The sequence below is a fragment of the Delphinus delphis genome, chromosome 9 (genome assembly GCF_949987515.2).
Source record: "Delphinus delphis chromosome 9, mDelDel1.2, whole genome shotgun sequence".
In the NCBI taxonomy this organism is placed as follows: domain Eukaryota; kingdom Metazoa; phylum Chordata; class Mammalia; order Artiodactyla; family Delphinidae; genus Delphinus; species Delphinus delphis.
Window position 1 is genome coordinate 46,445,531 of NC_082691.1, and position 25,516 is coordinate 46,471,046.

At 34.0% G+C, this 25,516-nt stretch overlaps 1 protein-coding gene across 9 annotated transcripts in view; it reads right to left on the reverse strand.

The window, feature by feature from the left end:
* Positions 1 to 305: 305 nt before the first annotated feature.
* The window catches only part of MIOS (meiosis regulator for oocyte development), a 119,081-nt gene continuing 93,870 nt past the window's right edge, over positions 306 to 25,516 (reverse strand). For 3 of the 9 annotated variants that reach the window (XR_009520613.1, XR_009520615.1, XR_011246597.1), the window contains 7 exons: positions 24,200 to 24,265; positions 22,472 to 22,630; positions 18,112 to 18,264; positions 16,255 to 16,459; positions 11,404 to 11,533; positions 4,246 to 10,250; positions 306 to 3,481 (listed from right to left, as the gene is read on the reverse strand). Coding sequence is in view for 2 of the 9 variants with exons in the window: in XM_060020470.2 (XP_059876453.1) it covers positions 10,154 to 10,250; positions 11,404 to 11,533; positions 16,255 to 16,459; positions 18,112 to 18,264; positions 22,472 to 22,630; positions 24,200 to 24,265 (810 nt within the window). In the remaining 7 variants the exon portion in view is untranslated. Of the gene's footprint in view, positions 3,482 to 3,623; positions 10,251 to 11,403; positions 11,534 to 16,254; positions 16,460 to 16,552; positions 16,709 to 18,111; positions 18,265 to 22,471; positions 22,631 to 24,199; positions 24,266 to 25,516 lie in introns of those variants that run through there. The other 6 variants (XR_009520610.2, XR_009520609.2, XR_009520614.2 and 3 more) reach the window with 6 other exon arrangements.

Below are 25,516 nucleotides of genomic sequence, written 5' to 3' on the forward strand. Positions count from 1 at the left end.
TGCTAAAACAGAAAAACTATTTGATGAAAATTAAAAAGATTGCTTTATTTAGTAAAGAACTTCTAGAGCACTGATGAGAAATATTTAAGTGTTTATTGGCTACGGAAACTGCTGTTACTAGGAAACAAATTTATTAATTTCCATTCATAAGCATGTAGGCATGCAAATAAGAGTTTTATTCAAATAAGGCTTGAATATATTACAACATATTACAATATACATCGCAAAATAATATTGTATAACAAACACTGTACAACATTTATACAATATTATTTATATACAACGTATTATATTTATGTATTATATATATAATTGTAACAATATACTACAATTATATATACCATATATTACAACTTGGAAATAGGTAATTTCTACTTAGACAGACTCAGTATACAGACAAAAATGACTCATGAAATACTTAAAATCATGAATTGTTAGAGTTTTAATCCCCACGCATTTTAGTAAAAAATGGTCAGGGCATACCAAATTTTAGGGCTAAAAATGGCAAACAGGTGAATGCTGACTAGTTGGTAGTTGCTGCCTCCAATACAATGCGGAAAAAGGTTCTGAGAAAAAGAGCGTAATTGATTAGCGACTTGTGTCGAGGGTAAAGAAGGGCATAGTCACTCGCTCATCTCCAGATCGAGCACATCTTAGCCTAACCTGTTCATCTCACTGTGACTGAAAAGAGTCATTTGTCATTGGGGAATTTTAACATATAAAGGAAGTTTGTTATTGGGCCACTTGTAGAATTCGCATTCCCATGTTTTGTTTGGTTTGGTCTGGTTTGGTTTTTCCCATATCACAACAATGTTCCCTCTTACTGAAATCATATTCTGCCCACTTTCCAGAATACAAGTCTCAGTTATTTATATCACTGTTGGGTAAACATGTCCTCTACTTAGCAGTACTCAAAGCCGCCTCTTCTAGCTTCTTAAAATATACACATACCAGAAAAAAGATGAAAACTAACAATGCCATCACCCACAGCCTCACTACTAGAATCTGGAAAGAATCTTAATCAATATAGGGCAGAAGCAGCTGGATTGAGAAAAACCTATGATGGCTCCATTTCACTGTACAACCAGTCTCAGCTCTGAAGAAAATGCACATGCACTTTGACCAATATAATTTCAGGTAGTTGTCTTAATTCAGAAGTAGATTAAACAGTTGGTCTCATGAAATTCAGAAGAGAGCAGACAGGAAAAAATGGGAAAATATAAGAGGAATGGACAAAAGAGTCATATGCTGGAACACAAAAGTAACTGAGGGGAAGTTTAAGTTCAGTAATATTGACAACTCTCAGGCAGTTATCCCAGGAGCAGAAAGAGATGCTAAAATAGAAGTTCTAAGTTCCAGTTATTTTCCTTGAGTATAACACTTTACCAAAACTACAATCTATCACTTTTTTCTAGGCCTATGCAGACCCTCATTCTCCACCATCTGTTTTAGAAATGCAGCCCACATCACCAAGACATCTAAATTGTGATGTTCTTATCTCCTCATTCTCACATCTGCTTGCTGAAAAATTAGAAAAGTTTCATTTCACTGTATCTGAGTATCATTTGTCAATCTCAATCCTCCAACTACTTTCCTTTCTGGACTAATTCTGGCCTTTCAAAAATGTGTTTACCCCTTTACTTTTTCTCTAAAGGCAATGATTTTGCAAGTTTACTGTTCATCATTGCATGCAAGTTGTGTAATTTCATAAGTGTATTTCATATACATGACAGTGATTAATAAAGAGAGTGGGAAGTTTGGAAATCTTAGAGGGTTGTACTCAAAACAAGAACAACTCAACTTCTATGCCTTCTATCCTTCTTTCCTCAACCTAAGGTTTTATGATGGTAGCTAATCAGCAAAAACAAAACAAAACAACCTTACCAGGTGCGACAGAGTGACTCAGAGGGATTATTTTATGTAATTTTTAATGCCATAAATTAGTTCGTTTATTTAAATGCTAATCTATTGTCCTAGCATAACCCTCCCATGGCAGAATCAATTTCAGTAATGATGCTGATGGCTGCAATATGATCAACTGAAGCCTCTACCACTTGGTACAAAAGGAGTGGAAATGATAGACAACTCATTAATCATTTATCCCAGAGATGAAAGTGTTCAGTTGCTGATGGGGTACTGTAGGTGAATGCTGTCAAAATGAGAAATATCAATTGTCAGGCCTCGTGCATAATAACGGTAGAGCTATTTTTAAGCTTCTCTGAAAATTACAATTATGCTCTTTTTCCCTACAGTTCCCTCACGTACGCTTGGCAATTTTGTTCTATGAGAATCCATTCTCATTCTGCTCAGATGTCTGTGCTTGAGAAAATATATACTCCTCAAAACTTAACATAAGATATTTGAAGTTATTTAGAAATCAGTAGAATTCCACATATTGGGAGTGAACTCTTAAAGAACTGAGAAGCAAAAGAGGCAAACCAGGAAAGGTACTGAATAACTTTTTGGTTCATTTTCCCCCCATAGGATATGTTTTATCAGCAGCGAGGACAATATACATTTTTAATTTCTCAGATCCCTAGAAGGAACAGATATATTCTATAATTCATACATTTTCTGTAGAGATAACAGAATTTAATGAAATACTTAAAAAAATTTTTGTTCACCAAATTAGGTGAACAATGTTACCAAAAGAAATGACCTTGAGAATCTGCCCCAGCTTATCTCCAATTTTTTTTTTTTTTTTCCTTTGCGGTACGTGGGCCTCTCACCGTTGTGGCCTCTCCCGTCACGGAGCACAGGCTCTGGACGCGCAGGCCCAGCGGCCATGGCCCACGGGCCCAGCCGCTCCGCGGCACGCGGGATCCTCCCGGACTGGGGCACGAACCCACATCCCCCGCATCGGCAGGCGGACTCCCAACCACTGCGCCACCAGGGAAGCCCTCCAATTTGTTTAATGCTTCCAGTGGAAAATAATGTTCCTGGACTGGAGGAGTATTCTCTTCTGGAAGCCAGCCGTATCTTACCATTCACTTAGAGTTACACTCACTTTTCCAGAAAGAATTTAATGTATTTCAGAAATCTATCTATCTTTAAAAACTGGTGCATTCGTCCTAAGAGTCACAACTGATCCTACATTCTATTTTTGAGGAATGGAAGGAAGTCAGATTTAAGATGAGAAAACGTATTAACTTCCCCACATTTATCAAGCTGCTGAGTATTTTGCTCCATAAATTATACATCTTCATCTATTTGGAGAACATTTATGTGCCATAAAGCCACACATACATAGTTGTACAAATATTAAGTATACCTGCTTAATGAATAATACAAATTTCCAAATTACTGGGGAAAGTACTTTTTCTTTGACATAACTGATATATGTAGCACAGGAACTTTGTGCCATTCAAATTTTTACTATAATCAGCTATCAGATTACTGGATGCTAAAAAGGATATTTCGTTTTACCTACCACATGTCTGGCAGTGGCAACTTCTTGAACTGTCACCAGCAAAGTATATGGCTGCAATATAATAAAATGTGGACAAACATGAATTTTGACATTTGCTCTTTCAAACTCCAGGCTTTCTTGCATACACGTCCCCCACACCCTGGCTCACCCTCCCTCCCCATGTACATACGTATGTATACATATAAGTGGAGTTAATATTCTTTAAGTTAAAAGATGTAAGATCAAATCATTTGCATGATTTCTTACAAAAATGCCTGTTTGAAGTTTATGATACATTAATCCCTTCAAATGCTCTTCCAGACTACTCTTGTCTTTATATTTTAAGAGCCCAACTAATTAGATTCCTATATCTTAATTTCCAGTTATGAAATTAAGGCAACATGCTTTTCATAAACTGAATGGTGAAAGGATTGTATGCACTGAATTACTATTATTGCTGCTATTTCTGACATTACATAAATTATCCTTTAATCCTAAAGTTACCTTCTTAGCAAAGCCTTTCAAAACATTGAATTATTAACAGTAGATCAGTAAGAAAATTACATTTTTTTAATTAATTTTTATTGGAGTACAGTTGCTTTACAATGTTGTTAGAAAATTACACTTCTGAAAAATGTAATGGGCAACCTCTACTTCCTCAAATTATTTCTAATTAGAAAATAATTTTTGAAAGTCCAAAATTAGAAAATTAAATAAAATAAACTGACTTTTTTTTTGGCTGCAGAAAGAGTCAAGATGCTATAATGATACTCTTTCCAGCAATTATAAATATTAATCTGAGTGAATTTGAATCTGAAAACAATGCTCATGTCTACCTCTTCCATTAGATATTACAGCTGCTCCAAGGTAAAGATGGTGCCATCAATCCTTTGAAATCATAACCTTAAATGTCTGGCGCATGTAGGCACGCTAATGCTTGGTTCTTTGATGGAAGCATGGACATGCAGGCATGTTCAGAATTCATCACTTAAACATAAGTAGCTTGTTAAATTATTGGAAATGAGTTGAGTAAAATGCACTCTACACTGCATTGGACAATAATTAACTAAATTCTAAACACAGAGGACAGGTGTCCTGCCACAGGCCCAGAGCCAAAACAGAGGAGTCAGAAAATATCCTGAAGAACATCTAGGAGAGAGAAGATTGAAACAAAGTCATTAATTATGTAATACTACCTCAGGAATATCAGAACTATTTTATAGATCCATTTCCCAATGTGTTAAATGGAGAACAAAATGCACTGTTTCCAAATATGACAAAAGAGACAATTAAGAGAAAGAACCACATCTGTTTATTATTCTTATATATTACTGTAGAATATGAAATCTAGAAAAATGCTTTCCAAATAATTAAATCTCAGTAATAATTTTCATAATACCTTATAGCAAGTTTCTTCACCTCATAATTATTTGATTGTTCATTACGGTAAGAACAAGATAACAGGTCATGGGTAACTTTTATAAAAGCCACTAACGTGTGTGTGATATGCATATTCATTTATTTATACATTCATCATTATTGTAGAAAAACTAGAAGATGCAGATAAGAAAAATGCCACTTAAAATTCTATTCTTGGGCTTCCCTGGTGGCGCAGTGGTTGAGAATCTGCCTGCCAATGCAGGGGACACGGGTTCGAGCCCTGGTCTGGGAAGATCCCCCATGCCGTGGAGCAACTAGGCCCGTGAGCCACAATTACTGAGCCTGCGCGTCTGGAGCCTGTGCTCCGCAACAAGAGAGGCCGTGATAGTGAGAGGCCCGCGCACCGCGATTAAGAGTGGCCCCCACTTGCCGCAACTAGAGAAAGCCCTCGCACAGAAACGAAGACCCAACACAGCCATAAATAAATAAATAAATTTAAAAAAAAATTCTATTCTTGAAAGATGGCCACTGTTAAAATTTTATATTCTCCAATAGTGTTCCATACAAATATATTCTATATATACTATCCTATAACTTGCCTTTCCCTCCATTTATAAATATATCATGAATCGTCCTTTGTCAATAAAAATACCCATACTATTTGAATAGTTAGTATTCCATTGTATGTATGTGACAATTTCTTTACTCTTATTATTGAACATTTAGGCTTCCAAGTTATTATAAAAAATACTGTGATAACCATTTCATAGAAACATACACCTTTGTGTACTTATCCAATTAATCCCTCAGAAAATATTTCCAATATACTATGTCAAAGGATATGAAGCTTTTTAAGGCTTTTGATACATATTACTCACTGTCCTCAGGAACACTTGTACTAATAACACTCTCACAAGTTGTTATTTGAGAATGTTCCTTTCCCATATCCATGAAAATACATATTATTCCTTTTAATTTACACAGGCAAGTGAACAGTATCCTGCTGTCATTTTAATCAGCATTACTTTATTACCAATTTAACATTTATTTATGTTTGTTGGCCATTTTATTTTGGCTGTACAAGTCCTTGATCAATATTATTCATTGGTTGTGTCTTTTCCTTATGGGTTTCAGAACGTTCTTTGTGAATTAAGGGTATTAAATTTGTATGCATGTTGTAGCTTACCAGTTTGCTTGCCTTTTAACTCTTCATGGTATTTTTGCCATACCAAACTTTAAAGACTTGGAAGAGAAGCAAGGGTGTGCCTCCCTCCACTTTCCTCTTCTGCACTGCTATGTGCAGAACCAATGGTAACCACTTGATCCTTGTTTTATTCCTATTATTTCCCCACTGCGTTGATGCTGGCTGTTTGAGACAGACAGTAAAATAGAAGGGGAAAAAAATGAAGGAAAAACATTTCCTTTTCATGATAAAAACTAAATCTAAAGAACAAATCAGGAATCAATTTTTGGATTTTATCAACTGCTTTTTACATCCAAAGAGCCACTGACATGTTTTTTTCTCTTTTGGTGTATTAATACTAAATATAATAAACCCTCAATTGTCATAGTGAATTATTCTCCTATACACAGTCCATAAAGTAGGATGTGGAAGTATAAAACAGTAATTAAAAGTACAGATTGGGAAGTCAGACTACTGGAGTCTAAGTTGGCTCTGCTATTTATTAGCTGTATAACCTAGGACAAGTGACCTAATGTCCCTATGCCTTAATTGCAGCATGTATAGAATGGGAGCAGTAATAGTGTATCTGCCTCACAGGGCTACAGTGAGGATTAAACAGGATAATGTGCATGGTACCTGGCAAATTATAAGCACCAACAGTAACTACTGTTCTCAGTAATATACTGTTGGATTAGATATTGACTTTACTTATGAATTTATCATGAATATTCCTAAATGAAATCAGTTCTTTGTTTTGGCAATCTATGTTAATCTGATACCTGGATTACACTATCTTTTAAAAACATTTCGGGAACTTTCCTTCTGTCTATATACTCTAGTAAAAAATTAATACTTTATAAAGATTAATATTTTCATAAAGTGCTTTCTATAATCAGTAAAGAAACCTACAAAATTTTCGAGGAGGGAAGAATAGGCAGATGATGTAATGGGAGAGTAGTGGCTAGATGAGCAGTTGTCCAGCTAGCCCCATCTCTGCCATGGCCATGGGGGTCACAGGCCCTCTATACAAGGATGTTGAACTAACACCTAAAATGCCTCTCCCCTCTCTCTGACACCTCTGAGCAGATGTTAGACGTGTACAACTACTTAGTGCCCACTTGTCTTAACTACAGCTATCCCGAACGAGAACAAACCTCACAGTGTACTTCCTTTTTTATTATCACCATCCCACCAACATTTTTACTTAAATGAACATCAAGTGTAACAGAATGGCAGAAAAGGAAGGATTTTACTGGGAAAATACTGGATATTTTCTCCTATGAAGGCCAGGACTTAAGAGTTGAATATAGATATGAAAAGTTCAAGTTTTCAATGGTTACTGGTCAACTGTCCAGATTTACCAAAATTTTAATTTTCATCCCTGGGTTCACTCTTGTATCACATTAAAATCCTAGGTGGTTGTTCAGAGGACTTCTTCATACAGCAGAAAGTAATATTCTAAATACAGGATAAACAAAAGTAGCTAAGTTCTATCTCAAAAGAAAATGCCATAATTTATCCAGATTTGGGAAATTTTCACTACTGAGACAAATGTACATACTTTGTTTAAATTATACCATATTCAATTAAAAAGTGCTGACACATGAGTAACCAATAAAGATTAGGTAACAATGACTGTTAAGCACTACCTTTTACAGAGCATTATGCGACGGATATAACACTTCATGTTTATTTCATCACCTAACACGCCCAATCACCCTATGAGGTAGGAATTTCTATACCTTTTAACATATTAGGAAATTGAAGCTCAAAAAGGTCAAGCCAATTGGCCAAGATACTGGGACTAGGATTATAATTTAAATTTCAAAACCTTTGAATATCTCCTATGAATATCTGCAGTCAAATAAGTGACTGAAATTACATCCAGCCATGCAATTAAATGCAGGACTATTTGTTTCTCACTCTAATACTTACTGGGTGTAGCACTGACAATGGAAAGATACTTTTTAAATATACCATTTTAATGAATAATAATCATTCTGGAAAGCTGAAAAACAGAGTCTACAAAAAAGTTACTTCTAAGACTAAGAATCAAATTTGCCATCAAAATAACTACTATTTTATTATTTTATTGGATTATTTGCAGAGTGGTCATAGATAATTTCTAGATTAGACATGTTGACTTCAATCCATTTTTATTCAATTTAAAAAAATAATAAAACACTTTTATTAAACACTTCTATTGAACATGTTTAGGTAAAATATCTCGTTGAGTTTTATAAACCCAAATATTAGTGACCAAGTAATAAAAATGAAAAAATTAGTCTATTTTCATGTTCCACATACAATAAAATGCAAAACAAGCATAATAGACATCTTATATGACTATTTGGGTTTCACAGAAAATATTAGAAGGCTGACACAGGCATAAAGTTATTCTTAAAAATGTCATCCTGTGATTACAAGCAGATTATATAATAGACTTTATGCTTATGTCTTATATTGTACTTCCAAAAATTATAAGTATTTTAGATATAACCCTATTCTAAACATCAATTCAAAAATTTACCTTACTTTAGCTAAGGAGAAATGAAAATGTATATAACAGTTTGACACTAAAGCTGACTTTTCATATTTTGGACAGAGCAAATTTGAAAGAAACACTTCAACTGAAGCAACTTTAAAGGTAAAGGTTATGTTTTAGTAAAATGAAATCAGTAAGATTTACTTAGAAGACTGGAAAAAGTCCCCTTAATAACAATCTTTGTTTAAAAAAAAAAAAAGATTGTAACTATTCCCAGTTCTTTCTTTTAAACAAAAGATTGTCATCTAGATGAGATGTTTAGAGTAGATATGCAATGTTTTCCTAGAAAAGAGACTTTTGTAATAGATCTCAAAGTAAAAAATAAATTTAATCCACCTTTGTTCAGGATTTAAGTCATACCTCAAATTAATCTAACAGATCTTAGTTTCACCAGGTAAAACTGTTAACGTGAAAGCTTCTAAAATTCTTGTTTATTTCTTTCTTCAAAATCTGTAAGATAATTTTTAGGCTTACTTTTTATTTTTCTATAAGTACAACTTCAACTATGAAATTCAGTTCAGTCCTCTGCATATGTCAGATGATGCTACAAATCCTTTGTATTTCTCTTCCAACTATCTAGCTGTGAAAAGGGAAAAAATAAAATTTGAAAATAAAGTCCCTAAATTGGCCCAAATATACTTACTTTAAGAAACTTACATTAAAGGTGAAATTATCTCCAAAGTGACTCTGGTTTCCCCAACATCTCAAAGTCTACCTTAGAAAAAACAGGATATTCTGCAAGAGGAAATCCGACAGTAGGACATAGTGACGTAGATTATGCTGAATGGTTGGTCACATATAGACTTGTATACACTTTGTATTCAGCCAAATGCTTCCAGATGATGAGCATAAGATGATAAATTAACAAGGACAGAAATCTTTGAAGACAAATAAGGACATTGGAAAGCAAAAGATTGAAAAGGAAAATTTTATACGTTTCCTTGAAATGGTGCATATTTTTCTCCTCAGAAGAGAAAAAGTTGTAAGATACATTCTTAATTTTGACTTTTCTTTGGAAGACAATAAATGTCTGTGTCAAAAGATTTCTTATCTTAAAATGAAAGTGTATGAGAGAAGAGACTCCTTAAAAAAATATATATCAATCATACCTTGATAAATAATTCTCCAGTGTAGGGTAGGGGGCTTTCTAATTCTAAAAGTAAAAATCCACAATTTAAATTTAATCTGGAAGGAATCTAAGCATGAGTAAGCTTAAACTACGGTCTGAATCACTGAATTGGGCATATTATTCTATTTTAAAAGTGTACAGATTTTACTGAAAGATAACCAATTGCAACATAAAAAGTATGGTTCCAAGGTCTGTTCTGGGTCACTCCAGAAACTCTGTTTGCACAGTGTTCATAATTTCAACAAAACCCTAAAAAGTTCTTTCCAAAATGAACTTTTCCAACCTACTGAACAGAATTCATGCCCACACTCTGTTCATTTCAGCAGCATTTGTCTCTGTGAAGTACATCAAAATCACTCAAACATCAAATTGGTGATTTGATAGAATGATTTATTTTCCCATTACAGGAAAGTCATGAGTGACTTGTTCTGAGGTATGTTTCTGAGCTATGAAGGACATCTATCAGAAAGCTCCACACTTGAAGGTTCCTCTTTAGGGGATAACATTTTATGGCTGGACAGTCTCTGCAGGTACCAGATTCCCTGTTGTATCCAACTGCATACATTTACACGTGCATGCAGACACAGGACACTCGGCATGATCCCTGAAAAATAGGTCAAGTCACAGTTAAACATCTAAATTACACATACATACATACATTTATCTATATACCTATCGATATCTATAATGCAATTTTTCAAATGTCATTTGAAAATTACAGGAATTAAAACCCAAAGACAAAAAACATTAAAAGCATTAAACTAGAAATGAGTGCTAGCCTGAACATGGGGAGCAAGTTACTGAAAAATGAACAGCATTACTTTCTAAATATATAATAAGCTATCTCATTTACAGTTATGAATGTGACAGGGATGTGCTCAGAGTTTAAATTAAAACCAATGTGACAAACTGGGTGTAAAAGTTATAGCACTGAAGAGTACAGGGCCACTGATACTACTCAAAGTAAAAGTTAAATATGGTCTTGAGTCTCCACTGTATGAAGTGCATACTTACTACATAACAAACTTATTTATGAGATAACTAATATAGGAGTTTGACATGTATTCTATCATTGAATCCAGTTACATACTATATATTATATATGATAGGATATTCGGTCAGTCGTAAAAAACTGCAAATATATCCTTTCCTCAAGTAAAGTTAAATAATGCTTTTCAAATACTTAACCCATACATAATATTTAAACAATTTCTTACACAAGTATTAATTTTATAGTTTAAGATTACATAGGCTAGTGATAGAAATGTTCACACCACCTTTGTTAACTTAAGTGACAGTATAAAAGAAATTCATCCTTTGGCTGTATAAATCTGAACTATTTAAAAGGTCATTTGCTTTATCTCCTCTAACTCCAAGCCTATTAAAGAAAGAATGGGGACCTCCCTGGTGGCGCAGGGGTTAAGAATCCACCTGCCAATGCAGGGGACACAGGTTTGAGCCCTGATCCGGGAAGATCCCACATGCCGCGGAGCAACTAAGCCGTGCGCCACAACTACTGAGCCTGCGCTCTTGAGCTCGCGAGCCACAACTACTGAGCCCACGTGCCACAACTACTGAAGCCTTCACACCCTAGAGCCTGCGCACCGCAACGAGAAGCCACTGCAATGAGAAGCCCCTGCACTGCAACGAAGAGTAGCTCCCGCTCGCTGCAACTAGAGAAAGCCCGCGCACAGCAACGAGACCCAATGCAGCTAAAAGGATTAATTAATTAAAAGAAGAAGGAATGTGCTGATTACCTGAACCAACTAAGCATGTGTCCAGCATGCCCACCGTGTCTGCAATTGTGACACCATGTAAACCAGTTGTTAAACTGAGCTAATTTTTTGTCTTTGCTCAAGTCTACTTTTTCATCTGATTTGGAGCCTCCTATGGGTTAAAGACAGTGATCTTCATTAACTATATCATAATACTTTATTCAAAGTTTCTTAAAAGGTATTTCTAATATTATGTCAAAATACAAATCACATATCATACTGAAACAGCAATTTTAATGCTAGAATCTAGTTTAGATTGAAAAATATACCAAATAACCAGTTTCCTTATATTTTTAATAGTCAATAATAAATGGAAAAATAGAAATTATCAAACCCACTTAGAAGCAATCTGAATGAACAATTTTAGAGAAACAATCAGTAGTTTAAAAAACTTCCCATAAAGAAAATACCAAGTCCAGTTTACAGGTGAGTTCTACCAAACACTGAAAGAACAGGGAATTTTCATCTACACAAACTTTTCCAAAGAATAGGAAAATAGGGGCAATTTCCCAATGCACTTCATGAGGTGGGTACAGCTTTGCTAACAAAATCAGACAAAGCCAATATGAGAAAGATTATAGGCCAATTTTCCTCCTGAACAGACATAAAATCCTAAGTAAAACATTACCAAATAGTATGATTTAGCAATTCTACTTCTAGGAAAATGCACTGGAGAAACTTCTGTGTATGGTAAAAGGAGACATATGTAGGAATGTTCATAGCAGCACTGTTCATAACAGTAAAAATCTGGAAACCAAGTGTCCATCAATAGTAGAATAGAAAAATTTGTGTAGTCATAAATGGAATACAAAGCAGTAATTAAAAAAAGGAATAAATGACCACTACATTAATCAGCATAATTGAAACTAAAAAAAAGAAGAAAAAACCCCAACTCCAATGTTGAGCAAAAAAGGCTTGTTGAAGGACATATGTGTATGACTCATTTACATAGAATTTAAAACACAGACGACAGTAAACGTGTAAAAAAAACTATACAGACAAGCAAGAGACTAAACTAACACACAATTTAGGACAGTAATGACCTTTGGGAAGAGCCCAAAGAGGTGGTATGAAGTAGGGAGAAACAATCTAAGGCACTAGTATAGACAATGCTATCTTAAAGCAGAGTAAAAGACTCACTGATGATTGATTTATCATTGTACATGATGTACATGTATAGTACATTACTATACATCTGTTATTCACAAAAACTTGAAGAAAAATGTGTTACTACACATGTACATTTACACATGTACAACTACACACAAATTTACATAACTTTTAGTGCTTGAAAAATGCTCATTCTATTAATTTTGGCCACCTTAATATGTTTTATTTTGTTCTAAAACAGCAAATCAAATTATTTTAAGATCATATATAATTAGAGACAAGAATAGAAAAATGAGTAAGTAAAAATATTAAGTTTAATTAAGCAACTGTGTACCTATTAAGACATAATGCTATGTTCAAAATTTCACCTGGGCCATTGCTGGTCACACTGTAATGACCACAATTGTCTTGTAAACAATTATTTAAAATACCCATCTCTTTTTGCTAATGGTATGGAGATGAAAGGATGTGAAGGTGGTTCAAGAATTTAAGAGGTACACACACTGAAATTCTTCCTAAAAGTTTCATAAAGACAATTAATAATGAAAGAGAGAAAAAGAGAGAAGAGAAAAAGGAAATACAGACCTTTTAAATATAAGGTATTTTATACCTTTGTGTATAGTTCTCATTAGTGATTTTCACTTTGTTTTTGTAACTTCGAATACAAAGAGAAAACAGACTGAGTCCAGAACAAATTAATCCTTATGTTTCTGATGAAGCTGAAAATAACAGCTCTACCTCACTACCATGTGAGAAGGCATTTTAAGATCAAATAGCTTTTAAATTTAAAAGATTTATAATGAATTATGAAAAGTGCTATAGAATAGTTGAGGGTAACTAAAGTTTCACTTAGGCACTAACAACAACAATAATAATAAAAAAAAGAAGAGTAAGAAAGAAACGAATATATAATCTAACTTTTAAAAATGTATCATACCTAGAAGTTAAGCTCTGTAAGGACAGCGATTTTTATCTGTTTTGTTCACTGTAACATTTCTAGCACTTAGGAAAACAGCTACGAAACAAACACTGTTGAATAACGTTTATAATTTTTAATGCTAAATATTACTGTTTATAACATAAACATTATAACTATAAACTCAGTGAGACAGTTTCAGTAGAGTTCCAATCCTCAAAGCACAAGTGACTGTAAAAATTTGTAACCCTCAGTTAAATAAGCTTATGGAAATTCTGGCCATTTGGATCACAAAGCATGATGGATGGATGCCATCTCTAATTGCAGGCAAAGCAACACAGAGGTTTGTATACCTAAATCTTTAAACTGCCATGAGCCAACATTTGATTTCTATCAGGTCCTATTTTATTCTGGAACTCAGATTTTTCTGATTTTACAGAATAAAAAAAGAAAATGCTTATTACTTTGTAATTAACTCAGCTCAGTAATGCCTTTAAAGATCAGATTCAGGCTCCCCTAATTTTCTTACACTGTTTCCTAGGCTCTGTCACACTGATGCACTTGGTAGTTCCCATACACTCTCTGTACTTATCAACTTCACTAATCTCTTTACCTTAGTTCATGCTTTGTACTCTTTGCCTACAACCTGGATAGGCTTCCCTAAAATCTTCACATATTTAAATCTATCAGACTTTAGAGGACCAACTTAAATGGCATCTTCTTTTTGAGGTTTTTCAGACATGCTTCAGATAGAAGCAATGTTACCCTCTTTCAAAATTCCTAACATTTTCTTTATATAATATCCCTTATTCACCTCAGAGAGCTAAATGCATTTCAGAATTTGGAATCTTTGGGGATGTTAGGAAAATAATGAGCAAATATTATATAACACCTCCAGGAAAAGTCTGAGGTACCATCTTGTAATTAAACACATTAGCATTTCTGCAGTGAAACATATGAATGTTCACAAATAAACAAGAGAAATAAAAACTTTAATAACTTCACGTCAATTCTGAACAGATTTTTTTCTTTTGCCAAATGAGATTATTGTAAATTCATTAAAAAAATTTTTTTTGGCTTTTCAGATCTTTAGAGATTTTGAAATGACAGATAAAAGATTCTGGACTAGTATTTATTTTCTAGAACATATAATTTCTTATTTTACATTAGCTATCCATGCTCATTATATACCATAAGCTCCACGAGGATCTTTGAGTCATCCTAGCACATCAGCCTTAACTTAGTGCATTAAACATGTACTCAAATCTATATAAAGAAATTATTTCTGAAGCAAATTTAGAAAAAAATTTTTGAAGCAAATATGAGAAAATGTTAAGACTTGATAAACCTGGGTGTTGAATATTCGTTAAATTAACAGTCTCTGTAACAGAGAACTTAAAATGTTTTATGATTTAATTTTCTTCAAATTCCAGAAAATTGCTTTTATCTTTTCTTACCTATTTCAAAAATAGAAAAAACTGAAAAGCTAGTATCTAGCAAAAAGAAACAGCACTCTAGCCATTACAGCTTCCTGAGGCTTATGGTCCAAAAGACATATTAAGTTGAACTATTTCTATGTATCTCAGTTCACATAGAACTTATTTACGCTATATTTTGCCTCCTTGTTCTTTCATTGTAGTAGATTTTTATTCCCAATTGTTATTTTCTATTTATTTGTATCAAGGACGTAAAAAAAGTGATCAACATGCAATGTTAAAAATGAAAAGCCTTGATTAAAGCTTAAGTCAAAACTAACATGTGCAAAAAAAAAAAAAAAAAACTAACATGTGCATTTGAAAATATCACATATTGCATTTGTTAAAAAAAAGGCACTATGTTGAAAAATAACTTAATGATACTAGCAAATCTCTTTCACAGATGTTAATGTAACAATAAAACAGACTATTTACAAGAACCAGCTACAGAACAGAATTCCAGAATTTCACAACTAGAAGGGATCTCCCAGTCCAACACCTCATATGTAAGAGTGTTAAAGTGACTCTCAAGGTCACCGACTAAATGTCACAGAGCCAGAACTACAACAGGCATTCTAATACCATACTCAGTTCTTTATTCCTTATTCATTTACCAGTATGCCAGATATTCAAATGTTTTTCATTAAATTTTTTGCTATAGCATCATTTTCAAGTTATATAAATAGCTGAAATGTTTCTAGCCACTAGGTACATTATATTCAATTATCTACTGTTCTCAAAAATTTTCTCTATATGTTTACTTTAAGCAGTAAACAATGTTAATATTTCTAACCATTAAAAAAGTATATATATTTACTAGGTAGCTGACAAATATAGCAGAAGCCAACACCAAAACTTAGAAGTAAAGGGATCTGACTTCTAGGTTAATACATTCTCTACATATTTTCACAGGTAGATTTTGAACATGAAATAAGAGAAAATGTCAGAGTGCTTTGAGACTATCAAAAATTCTTTATGCACACAAAGTATTTGTTACTAGATGGGGCCACAGTGACTTTTAAACATAAAATTTGAGGGAGCTCCTCTTAGAAAAAGTGGTAAGAAAATGTTATAAGATTATTTAATATTTAAGCTCCTCTCACGAATGTTAAATTGGCAAGCATCTGTGAGATTACCTGAGATATCATGGATATAGATTTTACTTTTAATGTACAGATTTCATAGAGAACACAAAAACCTTCAAGCCAGCAAAGTGGCTTGCTCTTAGAAATAATATAAACTCAAGCGGGTATGTCTTTTATTTACAACATTAAATCAATTATGTAGAAACAATTTCAGCTCCAAAAAGTATACTGTAGAATTATGTCATACCAGGACAACTAGAAACAGGTGTTCCCATATTGATGAGGCAAAGTGCACATCGAGGAAGGGGTTTTCGACAGCCAGGGCAACTTGTGACTTTAGATTTTGTTGGTGAGCCACTGACACCATACTGACTAAAACCTCTGCCCTGATGGGGCACAGTTGAGCAGCTGTAGGAGATAGACTTTCCACAAAAATTGCAGCTCACAAACACCTATAAAACAAATGAAAGGAGAAATAAATATAATGCAAACTTTATGAATAAAATAAATATAAAATAATCAAAGTCTGATCTTAACAAATTACTTTTAAATAATTTTTAAATTTTATTGTGTATTATAAAATAATTTATCTGCTAAGTTGATGAGCTCTCATTTAAGACTTCCACTTAGCAGTTATATTATTTGAATACTTCTTCTCTGTTACCTTTGTTTAGTTATATTCTTCCTAACATCACTGTGATCTACAGAAAAAAATAACAAGGATTTTAGAGTTCACCCTGGGACATTACAAAATATCCCATTATGACTTTTGATACCAAGTTCAATGATACTATCTCCTAAACAAAATTTTCTTGTAAATAAAACTCTCATTTCCTAAGATAAAAAGGAATTAAGGATCCTATAATAGCTAAAACTTTAGAATAATAGAAATATAAACTGTTCATTACGCCTTTATATTAAACTCCTAGACTCTTGAACACTTATGATATAGATTAGTAACAAATATTATCATGTACTGCTATTTGATTAATACTCAGGTTGTTTTAATACAAACAGTAATTTCTCAAATTTCTAAAATAAGAAAATAGCACCATCCAGTGCTCACATGGAGCATATACCTGATATTTAACGTCTGAACTCAGACACAGTGATTTCACGTCAAGTGCTTTATGTAATAATTGATCTCACGTTGCTTTTTTTTTTTTTTTGCGGTATGCGGGCCTCTCACTGCTGTGGCCTCTCTCATTGTGGAGCACAGGCTCCGGACGCACAGGCTCAGCGACCATGGCTCACGGGCCCAGCCGCTCCGTGGCATGTGGGATCTTCCCAGATCAGGGCACGAACCCGTGTACCCTGCATCAGCAGGCGGACTCTCAACAACTGTGCCACCAGGGAAGCCCACGTTGCTTTTTTTTAACTGAAGTATAGTTGACTTACAATACTGTGTTAGTTTTAGGTGTACAGCAAAGTTATTCAGTTATATATATACTTTTTCAGATTCTCTTCCATTATAGATTATAACAAAACAGCAAATATATTCCCTATGCTATACAGTAAATCCTTGTTGTTTATTTTATATACAGTGCTGATCTCATGTTTTTTTAAACTACTGCTTAGAGAAAAATAAATTTCTATGTCTAATTAGACATATATACATACATATATATCTATATATATATATATATATATATATATACTGTTAAAGAAACAACTCCTGCCTTATTACATATAACAGTGAAGAAAGTGTCAATATGTAAGTGGAATGTGTAAGAACATACACTAGATTCTGAAAGATCTTGGAATGTATTAGAAATCCTTGGACAACCCTAGGACTGATTTAGGTTTGCCTAAGATGCTCTAGACCTGCTGTGGTTTGCTCTGTGTCAGACTAAAGCCCAAGTCACTGAGATGATTGTTAGGAAGTGGCACGATCGAAAAAACAGGAAGATTAAGGACAAAGTGCACTCTGGGATAGATAAAGACATGGGAACTCAACATGAGCAAAAGAATGAGTATATTGATAACAATTTATTAAATTGAACCCTCAATTTACCCTATATAACATGCTGTAAACACTTCTATTTTTTGGCTGGGCTATTAGGTACATGTTACAATTTGATTCTCTCCAAAACAATGTACTTACCTGTGCTAAAGGCTTAGAACTGGGATCCAACTTACTCCTGTGAATATCAAATTCAGCTCGTTTGTGCCAAAACCTCCAGGCATCTAATAAATTTCTATAATTCTCAATCCAGTACTGAACTCTTTCATCTTTAAGAACATCTAAGGGAGAGCCCTAAAAAGAAAACATGAATTATTTCAGTTTTTAAAATTTTCCTGGGTAAGCCTGAAGATTCTAGGCAACACGCGAGTATGTGTCATATGGGAAGAAACAGGCCTCTTTTTTTGCCAAAAGCTGGCTCCTAATGAGGATACAGATAAAATAACTGATGGAAGCTTCATTAATTTACTTTAAGCTGGCCTCTACCAACGACATAAATATGCACTGTATATACCATTATATCCTGCCAGGGAAATGTAATTTTCTACCTCTTATTTAGGTGTAAATACCTAAGAGCAATCAATTCACCTTCCTAGTTGAATGCAATAAAAAAAGACGCAAATGTTTTTTGTTGCAACAATTAAAACCTCTAGGTTCACAAAATATATTTACTATCTCATCTAAATACACACCAAAATTGCTCAATCACATTTAAAAATAATACTGAGCTTGGTCCTTCATATCTAGCAATGTATTGTGGATTAAGATGCTATTTTTGTATACCTATTTATCTAAAAGTTAAAACTGCCTATTCTCTCCCTCACCTTCAATTAAAACATATATTTATCACCTTCAAATTAAAAAAAAAAAAGAAGAAAGAAAGAAAAAAACCAACACTGAACCAAAAATTTTTAGTTCTTTTGCCCCTAGGCCACAGTGAAAAGGAACAATTCCTTTTCCTTAAATTTACTTTAGATTCCTTCTCATTAAGAACTTCAATTTTTTTGCCACTAAGACTTTTCCTAGAGCTGTATTTTCCCTGGCAGCTGTGACATTCCACATTTCACCTACGCTTGCTTTGGGTTTTCGCAGAATGCTTTTAGCTCTGTTGAGGATATTGTCCTTATCTTCACATGATGAAGAAAGTAGAGAAAGCCTCTACCTCCCATGATGCTACGGCCATTAATTTAAAGCCAAGTTTTTCCAGTTCTGTTTGGGGGCCACAGAGAAAGTAAAATGTCAGAGGCAACTTAGCATGCATCTTATGGAAAAAGGGAAGAAACCTATAACAGCTAATAAAGACAATCTACCTTTAGACATTCCATCAAAATAGAAGCATATCTTTCACCTAGTAATTAAGTATTAATTTCAATTACTAGAGTTAAATTTAGCTAAAAGAACATGTGAAAAACTCATAGTTGACAACTTCATTTCTTAAAAAATAAACTACTACAGTCCTAATTATGACCAACTAGGCAGAACTAAGTACTAAAGTATAATACAATCCCTGATTTAAAAAGAAAATTCACAGAAAAATCAGAAATCTTCATACCCCACTCTTTCCCCTTCCACGGCAGTGAGGATAAACTACGAAATAATCTGGTCAATATTTGGTAAGTCTTCTCTAGAACCGCCCCAATAAAACTTAAAATCAAGGTCTGAAAAAGTCTACAGAGAAAACAGTTCAGAGATTAAGTCTGACCAAATTAAAATTAGAAGAGCTTGGGAAATGCCATGGGCTTCCCACAGTAACAAAATGTAAGACCTAAGTGATCAGCAAGTAACTAAACTTCCAAAAGCATTAACCAACATTCTTCAGAAAAAAGGAGAAGAACCTAGATGTCTATAATATACTGCAAACAATGGCCAGTATTCAATAAAAAAATCACTAGACATATAAAGAAACAGGTAAATGTGTTTCAAAGTAAAGGAAAAAAGCAGTCAATAGAACTAAACCTTAAATAGCCCTTATGTTAGAGTAAGTAAAGATCTAAATGCAGCTATTATTCAGACTTAGGGGAAAATAGTGTTTTAATTAGTAAACAGATAGGGCTCTGAGCTGAAAAATATAAACTATCAAAAAATGGAGACTCTGGAACTAAAAAGTACAATAACTTAAATTAAAGAATTCCCTGGAAAACCTAACATCAGATAGAAGGTGACAGAATAACCAATTAACAAATCAAAAGAATTTATCCAATTTGAAGAACAGAAGAAAAAAGATGAAAGGAAAATAAACAGAGCCTCAGATATCTGTGGGACAATATCAAATGGTTTAATATACGTGCAGTAATAGTCCAAGAAGGGGAATGAGATTGAGGCAGAAAAAAATATTTAGAGAAATAATGCTTGAAGACTTCCCAAATCTGATGAAAAACACTGACTTGCAGATCCAAGAACCTCAGTGAATCACAAGCAGGATAAAAAGAACCACAACTACGCTTCAAAAGAAAATCTTGAAAGCAGCCCAAGGAAAAATGAAGCATTACATAGGGAAACCAAGGATAGTAATATGTGACTTCTCATCAGAAACAATGGAGGCCAGAACACTGTGAAACCACGTCTTTGAAATGCTGAAAGAAAATGAATGAAATAGACATTTTCAATTAAAAGTAGGCTGAGAGAATCTGTCCCCAGTAAATGTGAACTATAAGAAATGCTAAAGAGAAAGACCAAAGGGAAACAATATGAGATGGAATTTGAGTCTCTGGTAAGGAATAAACAGTACCAGGCATGGTAAATAATAAATATAAAAGCCCATGTTTTCATTCTTCACATAATTTACATAAAAGACAACTGACTGTTCAAAGCAAAAATAATAACACTAAGTTGGAGTTTACAATGGATGTAGAAGCAAAATACAAGACAATAGGACAAAGGAGGGGGATTTGTAAATGGAATTACACTGTTGTAACATGAAATATGAAGCAAAAAGCGGAAAGTGTCAGGTGTGAGGTAAGAAAGAGAAAAGGTGAAGTAGGAAGCATGATGTATCAGGTGTGAAATGTAAAGTAAGAGGAGGTAAAATGCTGACTGATGAGTTAAGGATGCATATTGTTAGACCTATAGCAACCACTCAAAAGAAGAAGATAATGAAAAGGGGTATAGCTAAAAAGCTAATAGATAAAGTGAAATACTAAAATATTCAATTAGCCCAAAAGAAGGCAAGAAAGGAACAGAAAAACAAAAGGAAGAAGAAAAAGCAAAATAGAAAACTAATAGCAAGATGATAGACTAAATCTTGACCATATAAATATAAATGGAGGGAACTTCTCAATTCAAAGGCAGCTGATCATCAGACTAGATTTTTTTTTAAAGCAAGATTCAATTACACGCCACATTTTCCATTTTATGGAAATGGATTCAATTACACGCCACAGCCCTCTCACCGCTGTGGCCTCTCCCGTTGCGGAGCACAGGCTCCGGATGCGCAGGCCCAGCGGCCATGGCTCACGGGCCCAGCCTCTCCGCGGCATGTGGGATCTTCCCGGACCGGGGCACAAACCCGTGTCCCCTGCATCAGCAGGCGGACTCTCAACCACTGCGCCACCAGGGAAGCCCTACACACCGCATTTTAAATGTATTTTATAAACCTTGTTAAGAGGTTACTGACCATTTGCATTCCATAGCCATACATCTACAGCTTGGTTTAACAAATGTGAACTCATTTCAGTAAGAAAACAATGATACCTTATGCTATAGAAGGACACCTTTTCTTCCATGGTCAGTGGCCTGTTACCTTAGGGTAAGTTTACATTGTGGTTTGTGGGCCAATCAATATCTACTTTTGTTCATAAGAAGGTAGGGTGGCGGAAGGGGGCATTTTACTTTGCTTAGCCAGTATGCAGCATGCTATCATATTGTATAAAAGGATAAGGACAGGAAAGAGAACACTAAGAAGGATAAGATTAGCTGGAGGGCCACAGGAAATCTCAGGAAAAAGCTCTAAAATGTCACCATATTTCCAACAAAAGCAAAGTAGTAGGGAATCTTTGCCAGGAATCCATTTTTAACCACTGGACAGTAAAAACTGAGAGAAAATAGATGACCAATTATAGCAAATCATGCCCATTTAATAAATGAGGAAATGAGATAATAAAAGGGAATAATGAGAATTAAGAGAGCTGTGTGCAACTTGCCTTCTGTATTTCAAGAAAAATGTATAGTAATTCAGATCTGGGAAAGGCAATCTCTTTGTAGAAGGTGTTGTTCTGTCAACAACTGGAGAAAACGAAGAGAGGTGTCTCTGCTCCGTTTGAGCTTTACATAAATTCAAGACTGACACTTCTCAAAGTGAAAGGAAAACCCAGATAACCCAATGCAGGAGACTTAGGGATGTAAGGTAAGGCAGAAGTCCTGTAGATCAAGTGATTTAAAGCTAAACGTCTTCTAAAGATCGTCAGCAAGCAACAGGGCATATCCACTCAGTGAGGGAAGAAAATACAGAAGGCTAAGCATTTTTTTTTTCCTTAAAATATTGCTGCCACCAGGTTGCGCTAACCTGTAACATGCAGTAACTTGCTGTTTGTACATCTCCAGTTCGGTCAACATAACTCTCCATTAGGTCCACTCCATCTTTAGTAAGGCCTGTAAGCAGTATTCCTTCCAAATTTCCAGCCTCTTTCATTTCATTGGTCAACTTTTCGATGTACCTATTTAACTGGAAAATTCAAAGTGATTTTTCTAAAGCAATCCATTTGACTATTTGTATTTTCTGCTTCATAAATTCTACATTTGAAACAATTTTACTCTTAAGGGAAAACAGTTTAAAACAAAAGCCCATGTAAAAATCTAGATATGTGATCTCTAAGAAGTCTGCATCTATTATAAATTACAATACAGCATTCATGATCATTTAAAATATTTTTTTAAAAAGGCAAGGTATTTACTATCTTTTGATAATTGTTCTATAAAAGATCCACAGAGGGTTTACTATTTTAAATTTAAAGAGAACTGTCCTTATTATTTTGCAAAGTTATTGATGTCTATTATACAGTACGAAGTAATAAAGTCACAGAATCTGAGTTGGAAGGGAACTTCAAGATTACCAACAATAACCATTTCTTGTATTATATATAGGATGGATAAACATTAAGGTCCTACTGTATAGCTCAGGAAACTATATTCAATATCCTCCTGTGATAAACCATAATGGAAAACAATATGAAAAGGAATACATATAGGTATAACTGAGTCACTTTGCTGTATAGCAGAAATTAATGCAACACTGTAAAACAACAGTACTTCAATAAAATTTAAAAAAAAGAACTTGTAAATCTCTTTTGGGATTTTGATCTATAAAGCTTTTTGATCTATAAAGCTTTACAATCTTATCCTAAACAAACACAAAAACAAACCATTTCTTATAAGGTCTTGCCTGACTTTATCCTACCCCAAACTCTAGCCAAGATGGCTTTATGTTCCCCAGCACTTTCTCATTATTGTAGTACTCAGCACAACATATTACTAGGTGCTTATGTGCATTTCTCTCTCACTATCTACATAGCATATTCACCTACTAGCTGTTTATTGTATTAAAAACTGAAGGAATCCTTTGATAGCATCACTAAGAGGTGAGTTTAACATCTTTATCTACTGATTAATCTCACTCACCACAGCAAAAATAAACTAAAATATTAAGTCAGCATTTTTTTAAGTATAGTTGGTTTACAATGTTTTTAGTTTCAGGTGTACAGCAAAGTGATTCAGTTATACACATATATATCTATCCTTTTTCAGATTATTTTCCCTTATAAATTATTACAAGATATTGAGTATAGTTCCCTGTGCTATACAGTAGGTCCTTGTTAAATCAGCATTCTTAAATAAGTAAACTTAGGTATGATACATGTTTATAATAGCTCAATCTAATAAGAAATTATTACCTCACTTTTTAGAAGAATTTATATATAAACCTCACAGATACATATTTATACATAAAGATTAGTTTCTTAATCCAGTGACAGTAAATATATATATATATTTTTTTGCGGTACGCGGGCCTCTCACTATTGTGGCCTCTCCCGTTGCGGAGCACAGGCTCCGGATGCGCAGGCTCAGCGGCCATGGCTCATGGGCCCAGCCGCTCCGTGGCATGTGGGATCTTCCCGGACCGGGGCACGAACCCGTGTCCCCTGCATCAGCAGGTGGACTCCCAACCACTGCGCCGCCAGGGAAGCCCGACAGTAAATATTAATCACTTTAAATATGGAATTAAATCAGTTCTTACCTGACTATCACTAAGAAATTTACAAGCAAATGCCACTCTGTCACGTACCGCAACTTTGTTTTCATACTGAAAAGAAGAGAAAAAGCAAGGAGTTACTTTCGGGTGCTATGAGTTATAAATTTTTGCAGACTAGGTATTTTATACCTAATATACATTTTGATTTTCAAATGTATTAATAGGTTACTGTGTATATACTGGCAGAGCCACTGATCACCTAAGATGTTTTTCTTAATGTAACTCTCAGGAAACTCAGTGTTAAGGTTATTGTCCGTAGAAAGTAAAGATTTACCTCTTAAACTGACCAATTTAGTTTAAAACAATTCCAGTTCTGTCTTATATAACTTTAACATAAAACAGAAGCAATGGTGAACAGTTTATCAAATTTAAGATGCCATGTAGTCCTTTCATCATAGAAATTAATTTTAGTGAAACTGAGGAAATCTTTCCTTGGCTTCTAAGTTAATCAACAAGTCTAGGAAATCTATGAATGACCAGTAAATATACCAGCTCAGGATTTAGAAAGAATATCAATACATGTTTCTAAACACAAAATTTTAAAACATACTTTATAAGTAAATAGACACACTTTTGTGGCTATTGTAAAATACTCTTATATAGGTGGTTTGTGGCAAAATAAGAGGCATTATGATAAATTCTTAAATTTTTGTATACTTGTCAATAATGTAAAATACTATTTTGAAAAGTGTTTACTATAAATGTAGAAAGATACAATTAATTTTGTGATAAGTAAAAAATAGTTTAAGGGTAGATAAAGGATCCTATTTCCACTGAAGTCTTCCATGAAATATAGTTTTCCTCCTTTAAACGTAAGTTCACTTCAGTTGATACCTTAGTGTGTTTTCTCAATTATAAAATATGGTTCTGCCCTAAAAAGGGGATATATTTCATACAAATTAGATTTAACTCTTAGACTATGTTGCATGTATTACAATCTTGATCTGGAAAGAGTTATAAATATTCTCTGTCCCATTTTACAGCTGAAAAAACTAAAACCCCCAAAAGTTAACTGACCAGCTAAGGTAACTGTGGCAGAGCAAGGACTCAGACCTTTACCTTCTGATTTCCCAATTCAAAACTTTTCACTAGATTACTATAACTTAATAATTTTTTAAAAAGAACAATGATAATTATCATTATTTACATATAAAGTATAATCAGGGACACTTCTGAAACAGCTTGGAAATATCAATATAAACTTCCTACTCAAGATATGATATCCCTTACTTATTTAGGTGTAAGAAAAGAAGGTATTTTTAATAGGTCACTTAATTGAAAATACAGAAGTTTAACATTTAG